The sequence below is a fragment of the Eretmochelys imbricata genome, chromosome 6, assembly GCF_965152235.1.
Source record: "Eretmochelys imbricata isolate rEreImb1 chromosome 6, rEreImb1.hap1, whole genome shotgun sequence".
NCBI lineage: Eukaryota > Metazoa > Chordata > Testudines > Cheloniidae > Eretmochelys > Eretmochelys imbricata.
This window is the reverse complement of record NC_135577.1, coordinates 112,765,553-112,787,057: the sequence shown is the minus strand read 5'-3', so window position 1 is coordinate 112,787,057 and position 21,505 is coordinate 112,765,553. Positions and strand designations below refer to the sequence as shown.

The window sequence follows — 21,505 nt, the reverse complement described above, 5'->3', positions numbered from 1 at the left end:
TGATTATGGATTCAGACTTGAGGTTCCAGTTCAGGCCCATCTCTACATGCAATAAATATTTAGGCACAAATCTTCAGACGGTGGCCTCAGTTTCTCTTCAGGCACAAATTATGTCTGAAATTTGATCAGATGTCTAAGCACCTGCTTTGTGGCTCCATCAAGTAGTTAGGAATTGAAGCCAGTGTGGCCACAAATGACTGCACAGGCCTGGTTAAGGCAAGGTGGAAAATGATGTCTTTAACATGGCACATAGGCATATTAGATTAGCTATCTATATCTGGACTATAAGGTGGATAGAAAGCTGGCTAGATTGTCGGGCTCAATGGGTAGTGATCAATGGCTCCATGTCTAGTTGGCAGCCGGTATCAAGTGGAGTGCCCCAAGGGTCGGTCCTGGGGCCGGTTTTGTTCAATATCTTCATAAATGATCTGGAGGATGGTGTGGATTGCACCCTCAGCAAGTTTGCAGATGACACTAAACTGGGAGGAGAGTTAGATACGCTGGAGGGTAGGGATAGGATATGGAGGGACCTAGACAAATTGGAGGATTGGGCCAAAAGAAATCTGATGAGGTTCATCAAGGACAAGTGCAGAGTCCTGCACTTAGGACGGAAGAACCCCATGCACCGCTACAGACTAGGGACCGAATGGCTCGGCAGCAGTTCTGCAGAAAAGGACCTAGGGGTTACAGTGGATGAGAAGCTGGATATGAGTCAACAGTGTGCCCTTGTTGCCAAGAAAGCCAATGGCATTTTGGGATGTATAAGTAGGGGCATTGCCAGCAGATCGAGGGACGTGATCGTTCCCCTCTATTCGACACTGGTGAGGCCTCATCTGGAATACTGTGTCGAGTTTTGGGCCCCACACTACAAGGATGTGGAAAAATTGGAAAGAGTCCAGCGGAGGGCAACAAAAATGATTAGGGGACTGGAACACATGAGTTATGAGGAGAGGCTGAGGGAACTGGGGATGTTTAGTCTACGGAAGAGAAGAATGAGGGGGGATTTGATAGCTGCTTTCAACTACCTGAAAGGGGGTTCCAAAGAGGATGGCTCTAGACTGTTCTCAGTGGTAGCAGATGACAGAACAAGGAGTAATGGTGTCAAGTTGCAGTGGGGGAGGTTTAGGTTAGATATTAGGAAAAACTTTTTCACTAGGAGGGTGGTGAAACACTGGAATGCATTACCTAGGGAGGTGGTGGAATCTCCTTCCTTAGAAGTTTTTAAGGTCAGGCTTGACAAAGCCCTGGCTGGGATGATTTAATTGGGGATCGGTCCTGCTTTGAGCAGGGGGTTGGACTAGATGACCTCCTGAGGTCCCTTCCAACCCTGATATTCTATGATTCTATGAAGTTGCAGTGGGGGAGATTTAGGTTGGATATTAGGAAAAACTTTTTCACTAGGAGGGTGGTGAAACACTGGAATGCATTACCTAGGGAGGTGGTGGAATCTCCTTCCTTAGAAGTTTTTAAGGTCAGGCTTGACAAAGCCCTGGCTGGGATGATTTAATTGGGGATCGGTCCTGCTTTGAGCAGGGGGTTGGACTAGATGACCTCCTGAGGTCCCTTCCAACCCTGATATTCTATGATTCTATGATTCTATGATCTATCTATCTGTCTATAATATCTATACTGGCAAAGCCTAATGGAGACACAGCTTATACAGGCCAGAGAGTTATTTTGCTAGTATATTTTATACCAGTTCCCCAAACGAAATAAGCCATACTGGCAAAAGCACTTTTTTTGCCAGTATGACTGCATCTACACTAAGGCTTTTGCCAGCATAGCTATGTCAGCTACAAGTGTGATTTTTTTTTCATACTCCTAACTGAAGTAACAATGCCAGCAAAATTTAACTGTAGAGCAGGCCTAAGGCTGCCTTTTGAATGCTGTGTACCTCTTTTCCCAAGAGACACTGTTGTCCGACTTGATGTCCTGATCAAGCTCCTGACTGAGATGGAATGTGATTACCCAGCTACCATTCTGTACATGTCAACTCAATACAGCATTCTTCACTCGCTGTCCTAAACTGATGCATAGTGTTGCTGTACCCTGATTAACAACTGCTAGATCTGGCTGCATTTCAGTGGTATATAGAGTTGGTGCTATTTGGAGAGGGCTTTGGGATGATTTTTTGCAATGAAAAGTGCTGTATGAATGTAAGATCCTGAAAATATTACTTACTTTCTTTTTGTTCTGTGTTTGTATAGTGCCTAGCACAACAGGGACCTGATCCTTCACTGGGGCACTTAGGTATATAAATATGATGATGATGCATAATATTACTATGTAATATTATACATTATGTAAGATCATGAAAATAGAACTTCTGCAATTTCGTTTTCTTTATGCCTAAAGATGAACTGATTATCAATATTTTCACAATACATGTCTTGTGCTCAGATTTAGGGGATGTGTTTCCTTCCTCCTGTTTTGATGAACTGATACATTTATTGTGGCTAGTGCATGGAAAATCCCATTCTCTCTCTGTGTCATCGTTTGTCTCTCTGACACTACGCAGATCATGAGCTGAACACAGGATATATTATTCTGTCTGTCTCCTTTTTTCCATCTGGTCCTTTCCTACAGCAAGGCTCCATTTCAACAGAGCAGCTAGTAGTGTTAACACCTGTTCAAGTCAATCCAAACAGAGACTGATTTTCATCCTTCTGGCAGGAAGAAACTAAGTGCTCTGCTTGGCTTACCACTTGCAAGTGTAAGGTGGTGTCAGGGGGAATTAACATGAGCAAATTGCCAGGACCCTGTTTATTATCTTAGGCCATGAAATGGAGCCCACCTATTCCTTGCCGCCAATCTGGTCGAATAAGCATCTCACCCCAGGAATACTGTCTGCGTAAGTTTTTATATAGGCATCTTTTTATGGTCAAAGATGGGATGTCTCTATATAGTCATATCTATTCAAATACAAGGTCATGCTAAAGTTGCTGGCAAACCCCACAGAAATGAAGATGGCAAATATTGTATGAAGTGGGCCCTACAGCTGAGTATTACTAGTAATGCCCAAATGTGGGGCAGATTCTTCTACTCTTATTCGCACTGAGTGGCACCTTACTGCACAGGAAGTCCTACCGACTTCAGCAGAAGCATTTGTGGAGTAAGATACTATTCACTGTGAGTCTGAGTATCCAAATCTAGACCCTAGGGAGTATTTTTATTCACATGAGGATTTTTAAAACAAGGAACTAAATCATTCCCTAAGAAGATGGAGGGACTTTCAAAGGTGAAGAAGGTGTGAGAAATCATGTGCACCCAATGACATTTGAATAACTTCAGAATGTTCTATCACTACTTAAATCGACAGGTATTAACAAGGAGGGCACAGGCAGTCCAGCATATCAGTGATACCATAAAAGATAAGGTGGAAGCTGTATGTTTGGGAGAATTTCTGCATTTTCTGCATAGGTAAGAGGCCCATCTTTTTCTGCATTGACCCATCATCAGTAAAAGAAAGAAGAAATGGTAGCAGATTTATTGGTGATTTTTTGTTTGTCTGAAACTAATTTTGTTTCCCAATTCCCCATTTATTTCCCCATTGTACAGCAAGTTCTCATCAAGCTGCCAGACTCAAGTTTCATCACCTTTCTTGAAGATTTTATTCCTCTGGATTTATTTGGTTTTCTTAAGTACTTGGGTCAACATTTATTCTGGGAAACAATAGAAAAGGACATTTCACACCCTGTTAGTACCCATGGTGTGTTGTGTGTGTAACAGTAGTGTACCAGTGCCATGCATATTCTGGGGTCTGAGGGCCTCATCCAGTGACCTCTGAAGTCGATGGAAAGACTCTAATTGATTTTAATGGGTTTGGGATCAGGCCCAGAATAAGGCTCTCACTAAACTACCAGTAAGATTTTTTTTTTTTAACTCTCTTTCCTAACTGCTCAGAGAGAAGACTCTTTTCCCACTCTTAGTTACTAAAAGCAGAGGACACTACCTCCTCCTAACCCTTTCCCACTTGAATAAAGTACTGCACCCTCTTCTTTCTTTCTTTCTTTCTTTCTTTCTTTCTTTCTTTCTTTCTTTCTTTCTTTCTTTCTTTCTTTCTTTCTTTCTAAATGCTTACTATGTAAGTATCAGAGACAACACAATTATCAGTAAAACAGTGAGATTTTTGTTTAGAGAAACATTCTACATTAATATAATAATCAGGTCTCTCTATTTAACAGGCGCTTACCATACTGCACAGTAAGCCTCTTCTCCTATCCCTGCTTCTTGTCCTATCCTCAGAGGTTAAGAACAAAAAATTTTCTCCCTCCTCCTTATGTACTTTTATGTACATGAAAACTGTTCCCTCTCAGTGTTCTCTTCTCCAGACTAAACAAACCCAATTTTTTCAATCTTCCCTCATAGGTCATGTTTTCTAAACCTTTATTCATTTTTGTTGCTCTTCTCTGGACTTTCTCCAGTTTGTCCACATCTTTCCTGAAATGTGGTGCCCAGAACTGGACACAATACTCCAGCTGAGGCCTAATTAACGCAGAGTAGAGCAGAAGGATTACTTCTCGTGTCTTGCTTACAATACTCCTGCTAATACATCCCAGAATGATGTTTGCTTTTTTTGCAACAGCGTTACACTGTTGACTCATATTTAGCTTGTGATCCACTATGACCCCCAGATCCCTTTCAGCAGTACTCCTTCCTAGGGAGTCATTTCCCATTTTGTATGTGTGCAACTGATTGTTCCTTTCTAAGTGGAGTACTTTGCATTTCATCCTATTTGCTTCAGACCATTTCTCCAGTTTGTCCAGATCATTTTGAATTTTAATCCTATCTTCCAAGGCACTTGCAACCCCTCCCAGCTTGGTATTGTCTGCAAACTTTATAAATGTATTCTCTATACCATTATCTAAATCATTGGTGAAGATATTAAACAGAACTGGACCCAGACTGATCCCTGCGGGACCCCACTTGTTATGCTCTTCCAGCATGGCTGTGAACCACTGATGATTACTCTCTGGGAATGATTTTCCAACCAGTTATGCACCCACCTTATAGTAGTTCCATCTAGGTTGAATTTCCCTAGTTTGTTTATGAGAAGGACATGTGAGACAGTATCAGAAGCCTTCCTAAAAGTCAAGATATACCACATCTACCGCTTCCCCACTATCCACAGGCTCCTTACCCTGTCATTTCTTCTGGCTCCTTCCTTCTCCTCTTTTTCCAGTATGGGTCTCTCACTGTATCCCATCCAGCAGAGAGTCCTGTACTACTACTTGTAGGCAATATATTTTCAGAAAGGAGTGTGATTTATTTTTCTTTTAAAGTTCACTGTCCCTTTAAATTAACAGAGGGAAGGAATTAAGTACAAGAGTGAGTTGCCCAGCAGTGCTATAAATCTGAGGCCTTTAGGGACTCAAGCTATCACCAGATTTCACTGTATCAGAGGGGTAGCTGTGTTAGTCTGGATCTGTAAAAGCGGCAGAGTTCTGTGGCACCTTATAGACTAACAGACGTATATGCTGTTAGTCTATAAGGTGCCACAGGACTCTTTGCCGCTTTTACAGATTCCACTGGTTACTCATACACACTGAGTCTTCTAGAAGTGCACCAGGTTTCGGGCAAGTCCCTTTTGCTTTGTCGCTTACAAGGAGCAAGTATTTTAAAAAATGAACACACAAAATCCCCAGAACCATTACAATGACAATGCCTAAGCTAAGTAACTTCCCAGTCTTATTACTGTAACACTTCCCTATCCCTTCCAGCTACTTAGGGCAGGGACTGTATCTTTTTCCTATTCTAGAAAGCACCTAGAAGAGTAAAACTGTGAACGCTAAGAATCAAAGTAATAATGGAATATTTGGTCTGTTTGCTGCCAGGCTAGCCGACTCTGTAATGTTGTCAGACCTTGCTATTTAAACATGTCTTTATTACTTTGTTTTATCTAGCTATAAACATGAAGTAAGAAGCCTTCTCCAACTTGACACCTTTTCTGAGACCGACAGCAATCTGCAAATACTTGAGAACTGCTGCATTTTCAGGTGAGAAAACAGACCAGTGTGACATGTGAAGTGAAGTGAACTTTCTGCTTTATGGGCCTCATCCAGCTCCCACTGAAGTCAATGAGACTACTTGAGTGCTTAAAGTTAAGCAAGAGCTTCAGTGATTTTGCTGGATCAAGCCCTATATGAACATCCTACCTCTTTTTGTTAAAAGGAACAGGAAGCAACAAAGCATAAAAGGAGAGAGGAGGTTCTAGGCACCAAAATGCTCAATTCAGTAGTTTTTGTGACAGTGGTGAAAACAGGCTCACTGGTGGTTTTTCTGTGTCAGATTACCTAGGGATCTTTTTGAGTCAGCCAGAAATCCCTAGCCCCAAAAATAGCCACAGTATTTACTTCAGTTTTAGAGTCAGTCATGTGCAAGTAATTTTTTCTTTCATAATATATGCGCTGTGATATGTAGCTTACAGCAAAGGCAAGAGTCCCATAACATGTTGCTAACACTATGAATCCTAAACTGAAGAGTTATGTTGGCTCCACTGAGTAGAAAATATGTATATTATTCTTTTAAAATGTGAAAATAAAAATTACACATTAACCTTTTCCAGACAATAAAAATGATGATTTCTGATTTGTGAACACGTTAACCTAGGACTTGCATGATTATGTAGATCTGAAGAATGTTCTGATTGTGTATGTCTGTATTTTTTGCTTGTAAGCTTTGGCCTTTTTAATGTACAGTGCTATTCTATTTGCATTTGTTATGGGCCAAACGTACAAAGGATCCCTGACCCAGTCTCCATTTGTCTGCAAGCTGTCTTACATGTGCAAATCCTGTTTGTGTGCTATTTTTTGTGTCCTCTCATTTGGGAAAATGACAGAATTTGTATTTGCAAAACCCATTTATGTTTGATTTGCATGTACAAATGTGGCATTTGTTTGTGTAAAGTTGCACACATTAACGAGAGCACTCAAAAATATATGCACAAGTGATTGTGCACTGAGGCCCTCATCCAGTGGTGCAGTTAAGCATGTAACAACCTTCAACCATTTGAAAAAGTCCTGTTGACTTAAATGGGAGTTGGATCAGCCCTTAAAGGAGACCATGGACTGAAAATATGGCCCAATGTGACTTTTGGTTTTGGTTTGTTCTTTTTTTTTTTTTTTTTTTTTACAGAGCTGCTTGGCATAAGCTAATGTACATCTATCATGTTAGTGCTGACACTGATGCTAAAGTGAAGGAATTTATAGACAGTACAGAAGAACAGAGCAGAGAACTTCTTCTGCAGGCAATTACTTCTAAAGTCAAGGTATCTGAGACCAGTGTTAACATTTAATGATATTTTCATGCTGTCAGGCAGATGTTCCTATCCTGATCCTGGGGATGATGTATGGCTTTGCCTGCAGGACTGAGGAATTGATATATTTTAGATCTGTACCTTGGAGCTTCTGTCTATTTAATCATTCAGGATTCTAATACTCTGCTTTTTGGAGCCATAGTCTTTTCGCTATTACTAAAGATGCACCGATGGCTGCCCGCCTGTATTCAAATCCCAAGAGCTGGAGCGAAAAATATTAATTTCTAATGGCTATGAATTTCTCAATGGACAAAGTTAAATAATGTGATGCCATTTATCTTTGGTGTATTGTTCACTTCTTCCCAAAGATGAAGACCACTGCAAATATATCAGATGGTTGTCAAAGCCCGTGTGTGTGTCTCCCCTGGGTTAATCTAGGTACAGAGAAGGTAGATCAAGAGCTTCTGTTCTCTATGTCTCATAACTCAAGAACAGGGACATTTAGTGACATTGAAAGGTGACAAATTCAAAACTGATAAAAGAAATACTTTTCTACATGGTGCACAATTAGACTGTGGAACTCATTGCCACAGTAAGTCATTAAAGCCAAGAACTTAGCAAGATTCAAAAAGCACCTGGATATTTATCTGGAGATCAAGCATATCCAGAGTTATCATAGCCAATGGAAACAAAATTTGGGAAGGGAATTTAAACCTCATGCTTGAGGCCTTAAGTCAGCCTCTGACTGTTAGAGATCAGGATGAGACTTAATGTGGAGGGCAGATTATCTTGCATACGTCTGCTGTAGGGTTCTTGTACCTTCCTCTGAAGCATCTGGTGCTGACTATTGTTGGAGATAGGCTGCTGGACTAGATGAACCCCAGGGTTGATCCAGTTTGGCAGTTCTGTGTGGGCCTCACTGATATAGCTATCGCTCCACTGAGAGGCTGTCTGCCTTCCACAGTTGTATGAAGTGTTGTTATAGCTGTGCTGGTCCCAGGATGCCAGACAGACAAGGTGGGTGAGGGAATACCTTTTAGTGGACCAGCTTCTGTTGGTGAGAGAGACAAAATGTCAAGCTTACACAGAGCACTTTTTCTGGACTGGGAAACTTTTTCAGGCTGGATCTACACTACAAACGTACACATAGGTGCCGGAACTCCAATTTGTTTAGGTTACTCTGGACCATATCCCTACCCTCCAGCATATCTACCTCTCCCCCCAGCTCAGTGTCATCTGCGAACTTGCTGAGGGAGCAATCCATCCCATCATCCAGATAATTAATGAAGATGTTGAACAAAACCGGACCCAGGACCAATCCCTGGGGCACTCCACTTGATACCGGCTGCCAACTAGACATTGAGCCGTTGATCACTACCCATTGAGCCTAGCTTTCTATCTACTTTATAGCTTTTCTATCTAGTCATCTTTCTATCTACTTTATAGTCTATTCATCCCATCCATACTTTTTTAACTTGCTGGCAAGAATATTGTGGGAAACCATATCAAAAGCTTTGCTAAAGTCAAGGTATATCACATCCACCGCTTTCCCCATATCCACAGAGCCAGTTATCTCATCACAGAAGGCAATTAGGTTGGTCAGGCATGACTTGCCCTTGGTGAATCCATGTTGACTGTTCCTGATCACTTTCCTCTCCTCCAAGTGCTTCAAAATGGATTCCTTGAGGACTTGCTTCATGATTTTTTCAGGGACTGAGATGAGGCTGACCAGTCTGTAGTTCCCTGGATTCTCCTTCTTCCCTTTTTAAAAGATGGGCACTACATTAGCCTTTTTCCAATCGTCCGGGACCTCCCCCAATTGCCACAATCTTTCAAAGATAATGGCCAATGGCTCTGCAATCACATCAGGTCAGATATACAGTGACTGCTTTGTGAAAAATGTTCACCCACAGGTGATAGGGTGTTTTTGTCTTTTATCATTGTCCTTTGTGAGTTCATCTGAGCACGTAGTGAGTATCTCATTGCAGCCACTCAGTTGCTATTGGGGCACTTAGTCCACAGGATGAGGCACAACACATGTTGTGATAGGCATGCGTAGGACTCACGGATCTTGTAAGATGTGTTGGGGAAGGGGATGTTGATCATTTTAGCAGTGGAGATATGTCTGCATGTTTTGCATCTGTTATTCTGGCAGGGTCTGGTGTCGCTTTGAGTTGGTGTGGCCTTGTCTGTGGAGAACTTACTCCTGATGATGCTCCTGGGGATGTTGGGTGTTTGAAGGCCAGAAGAAGGGGTTCAGGAAAGATTTCTTTCAGGATGGGGTCCCCTTTGAGTATGGGTTGTAGTCATTTGTTTATACCCCATATGGGTTCCTGTGTGGGGTGGTAGATAACAACTAGGGGTATGTAGTCAGAAGGGGTTTCATTTCTGTATAGGAGCAGGTTCTCCTGGGATATTTGAGTGGCCCATTCCGTGATGCGATCTGCATGTCTGGTGCAGTGTCCTTGTTTGGTGAAGGTGGTTTTGAGTGTGTTAAGGTGTATATCCTAGGCTCTCTTCTCTGAGCATATTCTGTGGTATCTGAAGCTATGTCTACACTAGCACTTATGTCAGCAAAACTTTTGTCACTCAGGAATGTGAAAAAACACCCCTCTAAGAGCAACATAAGTTTTGCTGGCATAAGTGCTCTTGTGCACAACGCTATGTCAATGGGAGATGCTCTCCCGCCGACAAAGCTACAGCCGCTTGTTGAGTTGGTTTTATTATGTTGATGGGAGAGCTCTCTCCCATTGGCATAATGCGGCTACACCATTGATCTTACAGTGACACAGCAGTATCGGTACAGCTGTGCTGTTGTAAGCTTATAAGTGTAGACATGGCCTGAGTAGATTACAGATTTCTTGGTGTGTTTTGGATGATGACTGGATCTATGACAGTCAGTGTGGTGGTCCATGGGTTTCTTGTATATAGTTGTCTGTAGGGTTCCATTGCTGAAGTTGATTGTGGTGTGCAGGAAGTTGATGCTGGTGTGGGTGTGTTCCAGAGACAGTTTAATGGATGGGTGGTGGTTGTTGAAGTTGTGGTAGAAATCTATGAGTGCACGTAGGTCGTCTTTCCAGAGGATGAAAATATCATTGATGTATCTCAGGTATATCATTGGTTTCATGGTGCATTTGTCCAGAAATTCTTCTTCAAGGTTGGCTATGAAATGGTTGGCATATTGGGGAGCCATCCTAGTACCCATGGCTGTTCCCATGGTTTGGACAAAGTGTTCGTTGTTTAATTGTTTAATGTAAAATTGTTATGGATGAGAATGGGTGTAACGGATGCATTTGGTGATGTGTGTTGGGGTGGATATCTGAGGGTTGTCCATTGTCTTGTAAATATTTGAGGCAGGCAGTTATGCCATCATTGTGAGGGATGTTGGTGTACAGGGAGGTGAAATTTATGGTGGGAAGAATGGTATTCTGAGGGAGGTTGTTAATGTTGCAGGGTTTGTGAAGGAAATCAGTTGTTTCTTGGAGGAAGCTGGTTCCTTCTGGAGCATGTGAGGTGCAGTAAGTGGTTCCTCAGTTTTTCTGAAGTCCATTTGCCAAGCTGTTCAGCATATTTGGAGTTGTATATAGTGGTCAGATTGTGTTAGATGATGAGACCTCTGGGATGATGTTTTGTTTCTCATATTTGCTCAGGAAGTAGATGTCGCTAGTAAGTTTCACTTCCTTTTTCTTTATGCTGTGGAGTTTCCATTTCAGATGGCAAAATTAGGTATCTTCCGTTATTTCATGCAATGTTGTTGTAGCTGTGTTGGTCCCAGGATATTAGAGAGACAAGGTAATATCTTTTATTGGCCCAACTTCTGTTGATGAGAGAGACAAGCTTTGGAGCTTACTCAGATGTCTTCTTCAGCTCCCCACAGACCAGGACACACCAACTTAAAGCAGCACCAGACCCTGTGAGAACAAGAGATACAAAACCTGCAGACATATCTCCACTGCTCTAATGATCAACACACCCCACAACACACCTTTCAAGATCCATGTATCCTACACATGCCTATCACAAGATGTGGTGTACCTCAGCCAGTGAACTAAATGCCCCAGTAGCCACTATGTGGGTGAAACCAGACAGTTACTACAGTCTTGCATGAACTCACCCAGGAAAATGATAAAAGACAAAACCTCCCTGTCACCTGTGGGTGAACGCTTTTCACAAAGAGATCACTCTATATCTGGCCTATCAGTCCTCATCTTCAAAGGAAACCTGTACAATACTTTCAAAAGATGAGTCTGGGAGCTTAAATTCATAACTTTGCTAGCCACTAAAAATCATGGACTGAACAGAGACCTGGGTTTATGGTTTATTGCAAAAAATCTATAACCCATTAACAACCCCCCCCACTTCCTTCCCACCCATTCTTCCCTATGATTGGAGGGGTGTTAATGGGCCACTTCACCTTCAATGGTTCCTTGAAATATGTGTTAACTATTTATGCTAAACAATCTGTTCCACCTTGTATGTAGCTGTGACACTCTGAGTAAGTTTCCCCGACCTGAAGAAGAGCTTTGTATAGCTCCAAAGCTTGCCTCTCTTGCCAACAGAAGTTGGTCCAGTAAAAGATATTGCCTTCCCCACCCGGTCTCTTCCACAGTCTGAGGTCTTCCAGTGTTGGGGCTTCAGCACGTTGATTTAGTCCATCTTGGGTTTTAGTTGTTTCCCTGCTTTCCTCGCTTTGCTCATCATTTGAAACAAGGGAATGAAAAGAAGAAGCTGCAGCACTTGAATGACTCCACCTCTAAAAGTGGATGGAGCAAACAGAAACAAAGCCCATATACCAGCTCTGTGATGTCTCTACATGGTCTGCCGTTGACGTCAGTTATTTCCTGTTCCTCAGGTGGCACTGAAGGCTCACTTCAGAAAAGGTCATAGTGATTTTGACAGATTTCTAGACTGCTTACGGTCCAGTTTTTCAAGGTTTGAGATGAAAAATACAGAGACCTATGAGGTAAGAAATAAGCAAGATATTACTAAGAAAAACCACCACAAACCATGCTAGTGGATGTTGGGATTGCTACGTATTTCAGAGTTAACCCCAACTCCCGTTTAGCCCCAAGCAGTTTAGAAGAAGTCCTGATAGTCTCAGTCCGGTTCCTAACAGACAGGTGTCAACATCACAAAAACCACTGTTACAATTACAACTCTTGTTGTGATCTTAGCAGAGAAGCCAGGAAAGGAAGGGGCATGGAAACAGGCAGGGGAGGGGGTTGGACTACCTTAAAAGGTGCCTCACCCGGTCATGGCTGTAGCAATCTGTCTAGCTAAGCACTTTTAAGGCCCCCCATTACCATTGTATCTGAAACCCTTGTAATTTTTAATGCATTTGTCCTCAGAACATCCCTATGAAGTAGGGACTTGCTATTATCCTTATTTTACTGGTGGAGAATGAAGGCCAAGAGAAACCTAAATAACTTCCCTAAGGTCTCACTGGAAGTCTGTGGCACAGCAGGGATTTGAACCTGCGTCTCCCATATAGAAAGCTAGTACCCTAAACACCTGGCTATCCTTCCTTTCATTAAGGGGAAGTTTGCATTGCTGCTGCCTGTGCTATGCATGTCCTATGGTTAAAAACAAGACTTCCAATTCCACATCTGTAAATATGGCACCTTTCACCACCACTAATTTCAATTCAAAGATAGAAAAAGCATTGCAACATAGAACTTTGGAGCTACTCTGTTTGTTCGTTAGAACCTGTCACTGGACATTGTGTCACACGAATGCCATGTCAGGTAGCAGTGCTGGGGTAGAACACTAAGCCAGAACTGACTGTGTTGCTAAGTTTGTTTGGGGTAGGGCTAGAGATTTCCTACGTGCTTTGACTGCAGTCTAAAACTGACCTGATTTAAATTGTTAATGATCTGTAGTTTTGTCCAATAAACTGTCTTTTCTTAGTAATATTTGAGGGCTAGATCTCTCTCATTCCCTTTAAGTACTTACATGGCCCTCATCGCCCATAGTCTCTAAACAGATTGTGCCCACCATAGTACATCCATGTGTCAGACTAGCACTGCAAGACTCTTTAAAAGGGTTCAGAGGGGGAAGATTGGGGCCTGCTTCTGAGTGAAACCAAAGTGGTCAGTGTCTTTCTATCCAGAATCGGCCTTTACTCATAGCCACACTCAGCACAAAGAGGCTAATCTTTGTTTCTTTGTCTGGAACAGACCCTCATCCAGACTGTCCATCACAACATTATCACTGAGTATGTTCAGGCTCTCCTAACTGCTTCTGGGAAGTCATCTTCTGCAAAGCGGAGGAAAATTGCCAACAAAATTGAAGCAGATCACAGGGCAATGCAAACACTCTTTGAAGAATGCTTCGTAAGTCTTTGATTTGGCTTTGCAGTGTTATGTTTACTTTTTCCACCACCAAGTACAAGAACCTGGGCAATGAGCGGCACATTTCTGAATGGAACAGGAGCACTTAACAAACTGATACCCAGCTTCCCATACATAAACATCAGTCATGTTTCAAGACATCATGTTGGCAGTTCAAATCTGCTATCAGTGGTGCAAAATATTGTTAGTTTGTAGCTTTGGAATGTAGGGGGAACCACAAGATTTCTACTTTTTCCCCTGTAACAGGAAATAGTGAGAGGCTCAAAACTGGGGTGAGTCAATTACATCAGCTAGGTCCATTGTACTTCAGGGGGCAATTGTCTCAGTAGAACAGGTGACGTTGTCTATGCTGCTCTACCGTACAACTTTTGCCAGGTGGGCAATGCAGAGTCCTATAGAACCTACACTCTCCTCAAAGGTCTGCTGTAGTATAGTTTCAGTTGGATACGGTATCCTTCTCACTTCCTGCTCTGACAGGCGGTTGGATGCTTCCGTGTTCCACTACAGAAGTTGCTGCATTTCAGTAGTGGGTAAAGGGCTTGCTGTATCTCTTTTACTTATCTCAGAGGGATCAGGATTATCATGAAGGTTTGTAAAGCACATGTAGAGAGATGGGTGAAATGCACTGCAGAGGGCCTAGTAATGTATTATAATTAAGAATACTGTAATTCTTGGCTACCTGGTACATTTTCCCAAATAAATTACTGGTGAGTACAAGATAAAGCAAAGCAGAGGCCAGGTGGATCCAGAACAGATGAATTTCCAAAGGAGGCTGGATGTTTTGTGTGAAATCAGAAGGAAGTGCATGCAAACAGCAGTCTGGGATGTGAAAAGAGGCTTTTGTAGTATTGCCAGCCCTTTTGATTTTATAGCAAATCTCTCAACATCTGGCATTTTTCCTAATCCCCCAGCTACTGGAGTCATGTGATTACATCAGGCTCTTAGCTTTCATTTAAAAAAATTAAGTTACCAGCCTTACGGTTGGAGAGAAAAGCTAGAAAACATGAACCCAAAGGGCTCAGAAACTAAATGGCACAAATAAAAAGACCCCAAATTAATTATTTTAAAGAATCTATTAATTTTAAGCCAATCACATGATTTCTTAGGCCCAACTCATTATTTTTGGCTGCTTGGGTTTGACAATCCTCCTTTCTATCCTCAGTGAGAGCTGCAGTAAACTGGTTGTCAGTGATTCAAACTCTGTATAAATAAACAAAAATTTTTAGTCTCCCTTGGAAAAAGCTCAGACTCACTGCAATTAATCCATTAGTCTCAGTATGGAAAAATGAAAACTGCTAGTACTTTTAAAGTCTATTGTATTAAGTAGGCCATTTAAAGAGCGCTTAAAACTTTCAGAGACCACCAGAAATATGTTATTTAAAAAACAAAAAAAGAATCTCTAACAGATAGCTCTTAAATTTGCCATTAATGCTGTGCTCAGCATTGTATAAGACATGGAAGAAGAGCTGATCTTATCACTAAATTAGGCAATGCACAGGCAATCCAAGAAAATCTAATTGTATGTATAAGCACACACAATCTATAATATACACAGGTTGAAGAACCAATCTGCATGCAGTTGGTAAAATGCCACTCCCGTCACCCATGCTCTTTCCTCTCTCATTGATCAGGGTATTAGCACTGAAAACCTTGCTAGAAGAAATATACTTAAAAATGCAGGCTGATGTTCAGTCAAGTTAGGTGCATAATTGTGCATGCAAGATATATGCTCAACTGCATACTTAATTTATGCATGCAGTTACTACCATGGTTGCACCTGCTTCCTGACCTAGCCTGCCATGTGTCCATGCTTTCCCCTTTCAAGTCCCTTCTCAAAACATATGTTGAAACTCCCAGCCCTCTCCTCAAAGAAGTGTTTGCTAAATAATAATTACATATATTGTAAAAGAAGAGCGAACAAGATTGTGTTAAGCATTACTGCTCAGTCACCTACACTTTGGCTGTTTTAGATCAAGGATCTTGTCTTCCTGCCTCTCTGTGTAGACCTTTTTGGCACTCTGTAATAAATAACATTTGAGAATACTGAGCTTGACAAACAGGGAATATTGTACAGTTTGAGTATGTTAGGGAGCAAAACCCGGCAATAATTATAGTTTTCTTGGTATGCAGAGCTACACGCAGTCTGTATTTCTGCAATGCAGAGGAAGAGAGAGAGGAGGGTTTTCTCTAAATATTATCTTTTGAATTTATGTTCAGTGCAGAGACGTGCTAGCTCCTGGAAAATCCAGTCTTATTCTTGGTGCTAAGTAGATATCGTGGGAATGTGTGCTTGTCCTGAACTAATTTGAACAGCACTTTCCCTAGCTTTGCTTTGCCATAGAATTTATGCTGATATTGTGGTATAAATAATTCAGAGTAGCAATTTACTCTTATTACCTTCCTACTCAAAATGTGAGCAAGATCTGAAGCTAACTCTGGGCAGTTCATTCCAATCCTCATTTATCAAATGTCATTAAAAAAGGAATATTTCTTTGCTTGCTTTTATAGGGCTCAGTCCTGCAGGAGTGCACAGATCCATGCAGGATCAAACCCTTTTTTCACTTTGTCTTTTTGTTCAAATTTCACCCCCTCATAGCCTCCCTCTTTTGGTGGGCTTGTTTAAAGCCGGCAATAATGCAGTTGCATGTATTGACCAGTAGGGGATGCTAATGCAGTTGCATGATTAGATTCTACTTTATTCTTACATTTGGGGAGTGGGGGAAATAGCACACAACCCCTGCAATGCTCGTAGCTCTTTCTGGTCCACAAGTAGGTGACCCAAGTCTGATCCTGAAGCCAGATCTTCACAGTGCACTCTACTTCCTCTGCCACTCCAGTCGAATGCATATGTTCTTATATCCCTAGGGCCCTAGAACTGCTTCACTGGATGATCCTATTGAAGGAATCCTAGAGTTTATTCTACTTACTGACATCGAAGCAATGAAAATACAGCTTGTGATTCTTGTCCACAAGTTTCCAGATATAAGGTAAGGCATTTCATGGATTATTCAGGCTGCTTAGCTGGTTATTTACAGCCATAAATCCTGTAACAATATTTGTTATCCAATACACTACCTGTGCACCTTCTTGGCTGTGCTTTGGGATTATTATAGTCAGAGCTGGTACCAACATCTATAGTTAAGGCTGCCTGACACCTCCATTATTAGATCCTGTTTTCAGTTGCTTATAACTATCAAACGTTGACCATTTGGGTTGACATTTCCCATTCTGTGCACTGAATGAGGCAGGGGTCCAGAGGAAAAAAGTCGCATGTGATCATGTAATTAAAGACTATATCATAATGCACATGCACAAGGGGGCCAAATTAGCATTGCACCAACAATCTTAATTCAGGCAATTCTTAACTTTTGAATGTTTAACTTGGCAACCTTAACATTCTTCTAACGTCGTTCTTTTGTGTGTCGTTAATTATACATTATCCAACGTGCGTTCAGCACTTACATTTCACACAGGAAACTGACAGTAGGAACTAAAATTGACTTTTAGTTCCAAAAATGAAATTGTAGCTAATCTCAGTTTGTCAAACTGTTCTGTTTTTTTTCCTTCAATTCCTTCCATCATTTTTCTGATGCCCTGTTCTAGTAACTGTATTTTTCCAAGTTAACTTATATGCACAGACAGTACTCGGAAAAATACCCATTTTGATCGTAGTCTCTTAGGGCCAAAGCTAGCGCTGGTTCAATGTCATTGACTTCAATGGCGTCACACCTGCTTACATCACATCTGACTTGGATTCCTATTGCCCGCATCATTAAACAGGGTGATAAGTGACCATTCAATTCAGTCAAGCAACTACCACACAGAGGAAAAAAAACATCTTCCAGGTGACCAAGAGGTCACCATCTCTTTGCAGAAAGGGTACAAAAAATGCTTTTAAAAATAAAATGTGGAGTCACCATAAAAACCAACCTTCCAAACAATCAAACAGCCTTGGTCTGCTCTTACTAGAGAACTGGGTCAGGAAAAGCTTTGGCTAGGTGAGATCATAATTTTAAATACAGCTATAACAGGCTGGGTGGCCATAGGTGTTAGAAACCAATTTATCAGCAGTTGAAGTTTAATAGTTTCCAAGACTCTGCTCTTTGTAATTGGGTCTTATCAAGCAAACATATTTGTCTCCTCTGTTTTACTGGTCTGATTCCTGGTACTTTTGGAAAGGAAAGAACATCTGAATATAATCTTGGACATCAAAGGAACTCTCAGTTGGACAGACAGAAATGCTGTGTTGGAGATGGTTTATGATAATTATGTGGAAGCTGAAAGAGGACAAAATTTGTTTTTTGACGAGATAGAAATAAAGGCTGGAAAATATGGAGTCTGTGGCTGCTGCTGCTGCTATTAGGAAAGGTGAGTATGTGTGAATACATATGCCTATAGGTGTGTGTAAATAGATTTATAGCTAGATAATGTAATAGTTGATGTGACTGTAATGCCACTTTTTTAGATTTCTAATACAAATTGGCATTAATAACTCTTATATAGCATTTTCCACCTGTAGATCTCGGCGTGTCTTTAAGTATCATTTTGCAGATAGAGCAGCTGGGGTACAGAGTGCTTAAGTGACTTGGCCAAGTTACGGCAGGTCAGTGGAAGAGCTGTGAATAGAACCCAGAACTCTTGGCTCCTAGTCTAATCACAGAGAATCACAGAGCACAGGGCCTGTTCAGACTGTCCAGTTAGCCCCTGCTTAGGAGTGACAATCCCTATTCTTTTTAAACAAATACTTAATGTTTTTCCATTTGGTCCCTCCATAAATCTCCCCTAGTCCAATGCATTTCAACAGAGTGCATAGATTCATAGCTTTGAAGGCCATTAGGAACCTTTATGGTCATCTAGTCTGACTACCTCCTTAACACTGGCCAGGGAATTTCACCGTGATTCCTGCATTCAAGCCCATAACTTCTGAGTGAGCTAGCACATATCGTCTGAAAAGATATCCAGTCTTGATTTAAAGACTTCCAGTGATGGCCAATGCCTACTCATTCCAATGGTTAGTTACCCTCACTCTGAATAATTTACATCTTATTTCTAGTCTGAATTTGTCTTGCTTCAGCTTCAAACCATAGGATCATGTTAAATCTTTGGCTGCTCATTAGAGCCCTCTCCCTATGTAGGTTTATCGCCTCGCTCTGTATTGAGAGTGCATTCACACACACACATTGTTTTATTTCAGTTTCACAAACATTTCCTTTCTTTCACTCAGGTCTAATATGGAAAGTCAGAAGCCACCCTCCTCGCCTGTGTCACAAAGGTTCCATCATCAGCAGGCAACATCTGAGATCACAGCTACTTGAAAGTTGCTCGGAATGGCAAACAGTATTTGTCTGCTGAAAACAGCCTGTAGGCCATGCGAGACCATGTGCCAGAGTGTTTCAAGACAAGAAGATCACATAAACCCAAACCATGGTTCCCTGCATGAAGTCCAACTGAAAAGGGGAATGCACATGGGTTAGAATCCTCCCTCAAACCTGCAGCTAGATTCTTGCTTAGCTGGGCTATGGCTGCTAGGAAGAGAAGCACTGGAGAGAGCCACATCTTGCTTCATAGGGGATTGGGTCAGTAAGCCCCTGCCATTTCTCCAGTCCTTCTACAATGCTCCTTTCCACAGTCCTGCACAGAGAGCCACTATGTAGCATGCTCTGTGGCATGCAGAGGGCTGCGGAAGCCTTTTGGCGCATGGTTACTACCTAGCATCCTGCTCAGCCGGAAGGTGGCATTTCCATAGCATTTGGGGCCTTGCAGGCCCACAGAGGGGAAGCAGGATGCGGCACTTAGCTTTTGTGTCCCATTCAGTTGCTTAAATGGAAAGCCATACTAATAACACAGAACTTACATCAATCCCCAGTAGCCCATTACAATGGATTGTGGACATAGTGTAATTAGTATCTTAGTTTTATAACTGGCTTCAGAGCTGAGTTTGTCTTTCCATCCGTATAACTCAGTTTACCGAAAATTTCCCCTGCTGTAATACTCTCATTTCTTTAACATGGGAATTTTTGCTGTGGAAGTCTCATGTGCAGTGGACAGTTAAAATAGCTGTTTCCACTCTGGGTCGGTGTGAACTTCTTTCAGATGTGAATAGACAAGAAGTACAGTATGGGAAAATAATAGCCCTTCTTTTTGCCCATGTATAGGCTGGTCATAATCTCAGAGCTGGATTTGGTTCAAGGCCGCATTTGCTATTGTGTTAATATAGGTCACTGCCATTCTGACAAGTGTAAACAAATTAGCCGTGCAGAAAAGAACTGCGATTATCAGATACTCTTCAACTCTTATAGGCAGCCATTCTGCATCAGTGACAGCTTCCTCAAACATGGCCTTTTACCCCTGTTTTGTTGGCAGTTCAGTGTGCTCATGATTAATTAGGAATGGAACAAGAGAAGCAAGTTGGTTGGTTTTTGTGTATATGAAAAACTTGCAATCAAGCTGCCCCGTGAGATGTTTGGGGGAAAGTCCCCTAAATCAAAATGAAATTTTAAAAGGTGTCACACTACAAAACTATAAACTCTCATCTGTGCTCTTTGCTGAGTCTGAAAGCTCATTTCTTCAATAAACTAGCTTTTAAAGGCCAGATTCTGCTTTCCTTACTCCTGGTGAACGGTACCTCCCTCTACAACTAGACCCAAATAGACCTATTCCAAGTAAGGTGACACACAGGGTGAACAGGGGAATGTGTGCCTTGCCCATGGCAAATATATGGGTTTTAAAAAACAAGTCAAACAACTTTAGAATGACCATGTAATCTGCCTTAAGTGACCCTTCAAGGACCAGAAAACACTAGCTGAGTCACAGAGGTTGTTAATTAACTAAAAGTGGCACCACACCATACCAAAAAATTGCTCTCCCTTGTTTGCCATCTCAGCTTGAACTCTTCATTCACTTTTCCCTGCACAGCTCTGCCCTGGCCTACACCTTGGATCTGATCTATTAACATGACCCATATTCTTTCTATGTCAATGGGCCAATGCGCCCTGCCTCTTCAGGGACAAAAACATTTGGTGAATTTGTGTTGGTTTTGCCAAATTGGTGAGAAAAACAAACAAAATCCCTTAAAAAGGACTCAGAGAAAATCAAAATGTTTCCTTTCAAAAAAGATGACATTTTGATTTTTCAGTTCAAATTGACTGTTTTGAAAATGTGTAAAATAATCAGACGTGGTCAGCAGTGAAACAAACGTTTTGTTTGACTGGACACTGTAGTTTTTTCCCAGCTTTTTGTTTTCCCAAAAATTTTGAACAGTTTCAGTTCAACCCAAAAAGAAAAGGAGGACTTGTGGCACCTTAGAGACTAACCAATTTATTTGAGCATAAGCTTTCCTACAGCTCACTTCATCGGCTGCTCACGAAAGCTTATGCTCAAATAAATTGGTTAGTCTCTAAAGTGCCACAAGTCCTCCTTTTCTTTTTGCGAATACAGACTAACACGGCTCCTACTCTGAAACCTGTCAGTTCAACCCAAGCGGTTCGGTGTTTTTAATTTTCTAGAATGGCCAATGAACCAGAAAATCCATTATTCACACAGCTCCACTCACAGCCTTCTGAGTTTATTTCTCTAGGCCCATCTTCGCGCCTTCCTCCACGCCCAATACAAGGGCAGCTGGCCCTTCCTTTCCCTTTTTAACCTCCTCATAAAGACCTGTTATTCTCTGAGGCCTGTAAAGACCAAATACCTTCTGCAGCCCAACATTAAATAATTGGATGAAGAAAAAAAAAGCCTTATCTTTCTTTGGGGATTGCACTCAATAGGTGTCAAGGGCTCACAACCACCCTGTCCTTCCCATATTGCTAATTGTCCTGGGTAGATGGGAGGGGAGCTTTGGTGGAGGTAATTGGTCCTGATCTACAGTATGTCTGTGTTCTAGGACCCAATCATGCAAATT

General features: G+C 41.7%; 1 protein-coding gene across 8 annotated transcripts in view; it reads left to right on the top strand.

Moving 5' to 3' along the window:
- LOC144266162 (exocyst complex component 3-like) overlaps positions 1-20,979 on the top strand; it is a 92,223-nt gene extending 71,244 nt beyond the window's left edge. For 4 of the 8 annotated variants that reach the window (XM_077819416.1, XM_077819415.1, XM_077819417.1 and 1 more), the window contains 8 exons: positions 3,320-3,420; positions 5,904-5,996; positions 7,135-7,267; positions 12,108-12,218; positions 13,432-13,587; positions 16,471-16,592; positions 17,785-17,973; positions 18,830-20,978. In XM_077819416.1, the coding sequence (XP_077675542.1) occupies positions 3,320-3,420; positions 5,904-5,996; positions 7,135-7,267; positions 12,108-12,218; positions 13,432-13,587; positions 16,471-16,592; positions 17,785-17,968 (900 nt within the window). In that variant the 3' untranslated portion in view covers positions 17,969-17,973; positions 18,830-20,978. Of the gene's footprint in view, positions 1-3,319; positions 3,421-5,903; positions 5,997-7,134; positions 7,268-12,107; positions 12,219-13,431; positions 13,588-16,470; positions 16,593-17,784; positions 17,974-18,829 lie in introns of all 8 variants that reach the window. The other 4 variants (XR_013346438.1, XM_077819419.1, XM_077819420.1 and 1 more) reach the window with 4 other exon arrangements.
- Positions 20,980-21,505: the final 526 nt, after the last annotated feature.